Raw genomic sequence first — 7,429 nt, 5'->3', positions numbered from 1 at the left:
TGCCTCCACTCCCAGGCCCCTCTTTCCTGCCCCACTCCCAGAACTTGATTCTTTCCAGATATTCTTTGTCAAGCCGCCAAAGTGGAGAGTGTGGTTGCACCAGGGGTTCCTTCTCGTTTCAGGTATTAAACATGACTCTGTCACACTTTGACCCTTTATAGTGGAAACCTACTCAACAGTTAACATAAAAGCCAGACTTGCATTTCCTTATGCCAAGTTTTAACTTTTTTTTTTCTTTTATCACAGTGTAGGGGGAGGAGGTGGGGGTGCACCTCAGCACTGTCCCAAGTCTGTCGGCAACAGGTGATTTAATTTTATTGGTTCCCCACCCAAGTGTTCTTTTACATGGAACACTTGGTCACTAATCTTTACTACAAAACCTTTCTACTGGCTTTGAAACTTTAAATTATATTCCCACTTATTATTCTTTATTGCCCCTTTTCCATCGCCTCGCCTTAATTATGTTTCCATCAGTCAAATGTTGGGGATAATACCTGGTGTTATTTTTGGTACCACCTCTGTGTGTACAGCTTATTTGGAATTACTGGCTGAGACACATGGATACTCTATCAGTTTGTAAAATAATCAGGGCCAAAAGACTGATTACCACAGATTCTAAAATGCATCTTGTTGGTGAAACCAAACTTACTCAGGGCAATTCATTACATTTGAATGATTATGAAATGGTAGAAAAACTGATGGCGTCACATTGTGGAAATTTGTCTCCAGTCTCTGGTCACTTCTCTTTCAGTAACTTTTGTTTGGTAATCAAATCAGGTTTTAGTAACGTCTCTGTATGGTGCAATGGGGCCTTTGTACTGCAACTTTACTTCTGTGGATCAGATCAGATGTGAGATACAGTTGCTTATACTCATATTTCTGTATTGTTTTTTTTTTTTTCTTATTCCATACAGCGAGTTCCTGGGGAAAACCCCAGGTTCTAGCGTTCAGAGATGGGTACCTTCTCGAAGCACTAGACGAGATGCTAACTCCACCAGCGATAAAGGGCAAAATGATGCAGTCTTCAGGAAAGTGAGAGGGTAAATTTCTGTTTGATACGCATTTACTTCGGTTACACACATCTTGTACATTTTTTCACAGTATCATTTAAATAGACTGTATTTATAAGTATAAGGTTTTGAGCATTTTGTCCTTCCTCCTCTTCTTTAGCATACTTAATAAGCTGACTCCTGAGAAGTTTGACAAACTATGCCTGGAGCTCCTCAATGTCGGTGTCGATTCAAAGCTTGTCTTAAAAGGAATCATCTTGTTGGTGAGTGCTGACTTCAGGTGTACTCTATTATTCTATTCTCATAGATCTATAACCTATTAAAATGGCCACTTAATGTTTTCCTTTCTCTTTAGATTGTTGACAAAGCCCTTGAAGAGCCCAAATATAGCCAGTTATATGCTCAGCTATGTCTACGCTTGGCAGAGGATGCACCAAACTTTGAAGGTCCATCGACAGAAAGTCAAGCAACACAAAAGCAGAATACTGTAAGGCTTAACAAACATTAACCCTTTACCACTCTCTGGTATTTGCTGTCTGGAATTTGAACAAATTCTTTTTACAGACCTTCAGACGGCTTCTGATTTCTAAGCTTCAAGATGAGTTTGAGAACCGTGCCCAAAATGTTGAAAGTAAGTGAATTGCATCTGATACATGTGGTCAGTTAGAAAATAAAATGTGGTTTTAAAATAAATAAATAAATAAATGTGGTCTTGTCTGAATTGTTCCTTATCCCCCTCCCCAGAGTTTGAGAAACAGGACAGCCCACTGTCCTCTGAGGAGGAGGAGGAGCGTGCTGTTGCAAAATTCAAGATGCTGGGCAACATCAAATTTATCGGTGAACTTGGCAAACTCAGCCTCATCCACGAATCTATCCTTCATAAGTGCATCAAAACAGTAAGTTCTGGTGAATAACATTTGCATGGTTAGGTAGGACTGTAAATCTTACTTGTATTAACTTGTGTGATTGCAAGATCAGATTAAACTGCCAGTGTGAAAGCATCCTGGCATCTTGATGTCCCAGGTCACATCAAGGGTTCTGGAAAATATTTGAAATGATGTTATTAAATCTTACTTATTTCTCTTTAAGCTCTTGGAGAAGAAGAAGAGAGTCCAACTTAAGGATATGGGTGAAGATTTGGAATGCCTCTGTCAGATAATGAAAACAGTGGGACCTAAACTTGATCATGAGAAGGCTAAGGTCAGTATGTGGCACAACCACATTGTAGTCTTGTCTTAAAATCCCTTTGCTCTTTTTAATGACACAGAAATTCTCCTTTCAGTCTTTGATAGATCAGTACTTTGGCCGCATGCGATCCTTAACACACAACAAGGAACTGCCAGCCAGGATTCGTTTCCTGCTGCAGAACACAGTGGAGCTGCGAGACAACAACTGGTTGCCTCGTAAGGCTTACACTGACAATGGACCAAAGACGATCAAGCAAGTTCGTCAGGATGCAGTAAAGGTTAGTCTGCCACCTCTACTTGGGAATTAACTGTCCATTTATCATGGCCTGTTTAAGAATATTCATGATATTGAGTAATGCTCAGTAATGTCTGTGTACTAGTCTAGTAGACACAGCCTGTACCCTCAGATTCTTACTGGGTTCTGATTTTTTTTTTTTTGCAGGACCTGGGTGTTTTTATTCCCCCTCCAACCGATGGAATGAGGAACAACTTCTTCATGGACGGCTCCTCCTTCCTGCCAACAAGGATAAAGTTTGACAGGGAAACTGTTGGTGGGCTGGCTGACATGTTTGGACAAATGCCTGGTATGTCTGCCTTTTTTCTCTTCAGCAGTGAAAGGAGTTGTTACTTTCTTGACACATTTAAAATGGAGTGATCCTTTTTAGCAGTGTTTTTAATGTTTGTGTAGGAGGTGGCATTGGCACGGGTCCAGGAGTCATTCAGGACCACTATTCCCCCACCATGGGGCGTCACCGTACAAACCTCTTCAATGGCCATGCTGGAAACGGTAACGGTTCACACCAGCCTCAGTTTGAAGCAGGAAGCAAACCTTTCTTGAAACCCAACCAGGTACATGCCCTGTTATAGTTCAGTTTTTGTTTGGTGTGATGGATCTTTGCAGTTCTTACTAATGCTCATTCTGTGAAAATTCCTTCAAAGGGGCAGAGTTTACTGGTTTTCAACCATAAACAGAATCACTCAGGGCAGATGCAGTCAAAGGATATGGCTCCCCGATTCAGCAAGAAAGGGAAACTCAATGCTGAAGAGGTACAATGATGAACAAAAATCATTTTTGAATCTTTTGTTCTGGCCTTTAAAAGAAAATGTTGGAAGTACTTCAGACTCCCTGAAATATGTGAAGTCTATTGTTTAACCCAACCACTTGGTCCTTCTAGATCAGTCTGAGGCCAGCACAGTCCTTCATCTTGAATAAGAAACAAGTGCCAAAGCTGCAGCCACAGGTGACTCTGATTCCTCCAAGTGCCCAAGGTTCCTTCCTGGGACAGGTAGCAGTTTTTTTTTGTTTGTTTGTTTTGCTTTTTTTTTTTTACTTGTGAAAGAAGTGTTGAAATGATGGTACTTGGCAGTTTCAAGAAACCTGAACTCATTTAACTCTCGTTGTGTAGACTCCGCAGCTTGGCCTGAAGACCAGTCCTCCTCCAATTCAGGAAAAACCTGCAAAGCCTACTAAAAAAGCTCCTCCTACAAAGGAGGAGTTAAGCAAAATGACTGTAAGTTCCCCACAGTTCTCTTCTTACTTCACAATGTATTGTATATCATGCATAATACATCTGATGGATTTTTTTGCTTTAGGAGACACTAGTGGCAGACTACCTGAACAGCAAGGACATCGATGAGGCACTGAGCACTATGAGGGAGATGAAGGCTCCCAAGCACTTTTTGTCTGAGATGCTGAACAAGATCATAGTTTATTCCCTTGATCGGTCTGATGAGGATAAGGAACATGCAAGTGCTCTGATCCATGCGCTCTGCTCTGAGGGCCTTGTCACTGGTGAAAACCTGATGCAGGTCAGTGTTGTAATTGTAACCCTCAAGTATAAAATATTACACAATATTCTGTTTTTACTATCTGAATATTAAGCCATTATTCAGTACCCAACCATACTTTTTGTTCTTTTTTTTTAATAGGCCTCTTTCAGTATTCTGGACCAGTGTCCCAAGATTGAGAAAGAAGTTCCACTGCTGAAGTCTTACCTGGCGCAGTTTGCAGCACGAGCGATTATTGCTGATCTGGTCAACATTGCAGATTTGGCCCATCAGCTGGAGAACGGTGCACATTTCCCACTCTTCCTGCTCTGCCTGCAGCAGCTGGTCAAACTGAAGGGCCGTGAGTGGCTGGCCGACCTTTTCCAGCAGAGTAAAATCAACATGCAGAAGATGCTACCTGGTATGTCCAGATTCGCACTGACCAAACATTTCTACCCAGTGTCGGTTAACTGGCCTTTTGGTACACTTTGTATTAGAAGCATTTTTCATTTGTCAGTGGTGCAGTTCACTGAAAATACAGGTGAATCATGTGACTTTCATTTCTACATAAGGCTTATTTTTAATATTCCTATAGAAATTGACCAGAACAAGGACAGAATGTTGGAGATTTTGGAGGGCAAAGGCCTCAGCTTTTTGTTCCCACTGATGAAACTGGAGAAGGAGCTGCTGAAGCAGATCAGAGTAGACCCCTCTCCACAGTCAATCTACAAATGGATCAAGGACAACATCTCTCCTAAACTCCACACTGACAAAGGCTTTGTCAACATCCTCATGACCAGGTGCAGCAGTGGAACAGCGTCTTTGTCTGATAACCACCAAACAGTTTGTTTTGCTCTTCAAGTTTTAAAGTATATTGACTTTTCTTGTCTGCCAGCCTCTTACAGTACATTTCTTATGAGATCAACCCTGGTGATGATGAAGAGCAACTTTCAGCACCTAGTAAGGAGCAGCTGGATGAGGAGAAGCAGCAGCTGCTGTCTTTCAAGCCGGTGATGCAAAAGTTCCTACACGAGCACATTGACCTGCAAGTCAGTGTGCTGTATGCCCTGCAGGTCCACTGCAGTGCCAAGGGTTTCCCCAAAGGTACGTGGACATATGCAGCAGCTTAAGACCAAAGTTGTTTAACTTGGGTATCGAAGCTTCCAGAAGTGTAATTGTTACTCTCTTCCAGGCATGCTACTGCGTTACTTTGTGAACTTGTATGACATGGAAATCATTGAAGAAGAAGCCTTTCTTTCATGGAAAGAAGATGTCACTGAGGAGTATCCAGGGAAGGGAAAAGCATTATTTCAGGTAATCAATCACTCTCTTTTTTGACTTGCCAAGAATGGAGCATATTCATATTAGGAATTTATCTCAGTAATTGCTCCCACATAAAAGGACAAAGAGCACACAAGACGATTCATAAATAGTAATATATAGTATATTACTAATGAATCTCGGGGCTCCAGTCTGATCAGTCACATTTTGTGATCAAATTTATTTAGGGTGCGATGTGACTCCCCCCCGCAAAAGGTCACACTTGGTGCGACCACAAAATAAACACCTTATGCACAAACGGTGCTCTCGCTGTAAAAATAGTGGACAGACGTAACAATCGCCGATGCTGTCATCACATTTATTTGCAGGTCTGCACAGAGTCTTCCAGTCTATCTAATGTGTCGGTCCGCACCGACACGCATCATCTCTGGACATTGGCCTAATGTTGTTTTAATTGCAGGTGAACCAGTGGCTGACCTGGTTGGAGACTGCTGAAAACGAGGAGTCTGAGGATGAAGATTATTAAGGAACCGCTCAAAGCCATGTGTTATCAGGGTGCAACAAGTGATTTTTTTTTTCTCTCCCCCCCCCTCTTCTGGTTTATATTTTTCAGCAACTGTTAGTTTTGTCTTGCAGCAAATATTTTATATATTTCAACACAATATTTAACAGTAGGCAGGAAAAGAAACCAAAACCTGACAAATTTTATCACCTTATTACATCTGGTAGGAGTCACCAAGAACTGCCATAATGATTTACTGAAAACAGTTTACAAAAGACAGAAGTTCTAAGGTTTCAAAGAGACTAATAAATGCAGATAGAACAAGTATAATCATTTTTAGATGCACTTTGCTTAACATCATGAGACGTTGCAATAGTAAAATACACTTTCTGTAATTTGTTAAAAGATTCCTGAGTTAGTGGTCATCTGCTGCAGTGAAGCAGAGCTTTCTGTTTAAAAATTCTTAACCTGGATGTGATATTTAACAGCCTGCTGTTTTTTGCAAGTGATTTCAGTTGCATCTTAAGAATCAAGAACTTTTTATGTATTAAACGGTTTGCTGTTAGAAATTAAATCTGTGGCCTTTGATTTTTAATTTATCAGATCATATGGATATACCTCTAATGTATCCCGGGCTATACTTGAATGCCTTTGTTGTAACAGACAGCCAAAGCTTAGTTTTCTGTGCTACAGTTGGTTCATCACCATGTATGGTAGTTTTAAGTCTTTGCTGTATTTGTAAAGTTTCTAAATGGGGTTTTTTAATCTTCAAGAAATACTAGTGTACTGTGCGTATACACTTGTACCTTTTTATTGGAGTATCACTGTAATGTTGTGCAACTACAGACCTTGAATAAAGTTGGTTCCTTTTGTTGTCCTGAACACTAGTCTCAGCCTGCTTTGGTTAAATCATGAGTGCTTTTGATTTTAGATATTGCACAACCAGTTTGCACCTTTTTTAAAACTTGCTAGTTTTGTTTTTGAGGTGGTTTTGGTGGACCATGGTTCTCTTAAGATGTATAAGCTTTTGGACATCTGCAACAACTTCGTCAACACTGCTCAACATCCCATGAGTACAAACTGACCGGTAAAACTTCAAAGTACTGGCAGGTGTCTGGGAAAACATGAATGGTTTTCCAGAGGGGCTCCCTCACCTCTGATTTTTTTTTTTAATCATGGTTTGAAATGACTCATACAAATTCATATTTTCACTTTTTCAGTTTATTCACAGTGCTAAAGTTTAAGGATGTAAAACTAGAATGTTGCTTGACAGTAGCTAGTGGGTCAATGTTTAATATAACTGACAGTTTTCATTGAAGCATCTTCTCTGCTTTGGCTTTGCCGCTTCAATTTGATAGAAAATAGATGCCTGCAACTTTAACTTCAGAGCACTTGATCTATCTTTAACACAATACATTGTAATGCCAAAAAAAAAAAAGTTTTCTACCTCCTTACCAAAATATATGAACAAGTCTGTTTTAATGGGAAATATAAATGCAACTTCACCATCACATGAGACAGTCTGAAGATTTAATCACTGTCATTGTTGGAGCCTTCTGGTCCAGAACCATTGGCTGAGCGGCGTGGGGAGCTCTCATTGCCTGATCCCACCTCAGATCCCCTGTCCGAGCCTCGGTCTGACGCTGCGATGGGCGAACCGGGCCGTGACTCATCTTACGATC

General features: G+C 40.7%; 2 protein-coding genes across 2 annotated transcripts in view; one reads left to right on the top strand and one right to left on the bottom strand.

Moving 5' to 3' along the window:
• Nucleotides 1-69: 69 nt before the first annotated feature.
• eif4g2a (eukaryotic translation initiation factor 4, gamma 2a) lies at nucleotides 70-6,629 on the top strand (the record flags this gene model as incomplete). The annotated part of the gene is made up of 20 exons (XM_020606334.1): nucleotides 70-122; nucleotides 247-303; nucleotides 915-1,040; nucleotides 1,171-1,273; nucleotides 1,366-1,497; nucleotides 1,575-1,641; nucleotides 1,755-1,906; nucleotides 2,100-2,210; nucleotides 2,293-2,475; nucleotides 2,640-2,781; nucleotides 2,886-3,046; nucleotides 3,137-3,244; nucleotides 3,373-3,483; nucleotides 3,604-3,708; nucleotides 3,791-4,006; nucleotides 4,127-4,385; nucleotides 4,560-4,764; nucleotides 4,860-5,068; nucleotides 5,157-5,278; nucleotides 5,706-6,629. Coding segments are annotated over 20 exons (2,688 nt in total), but the record flags the coding sequence as incomplete, so codon positions are not given.
• A 648-nt stretch (nucleotides 6,630-7,277) lies between these two features.
• ctr9 (CTR9 homolog, Paf1/RNA polymerase II complex component) overlaps nucleotides 7,278-7,429 on the bottom strand; it is an 8,318-nt gene continuing 8,166 nt past the window's right edge. Inside the window, exon 24 of the mRNA XM_020606322.1 lies at nucleotides 7,278-7,420. Coding sequence (XP_020461978.1) covers nucleotides 7,278-7,420 — 143 coding nt within the window. The remainder of the gene's footprint in view (nucleotides 7,421-7,429) is intronic.

Source organism: Monopterus albus, unplaced genomic scaffold (assembly GCF_001952655.1).
Source record: "Monopterus albus unplaced genomic scaffold, M_albus_1.0 scaffold4.1, whole genome shotgun sequence".
NCBI lineage: Eukaryota > Metazoa > Chordata > Actinopteri > Synbranchiformes > Synbranchidae > Monopterus > Monopterus albus.
The sequence above is the reverse complement of the archived record's forward strand: the minus strand, read 5'-3'. Positions and strand labels throughout refer to the sequence as shown.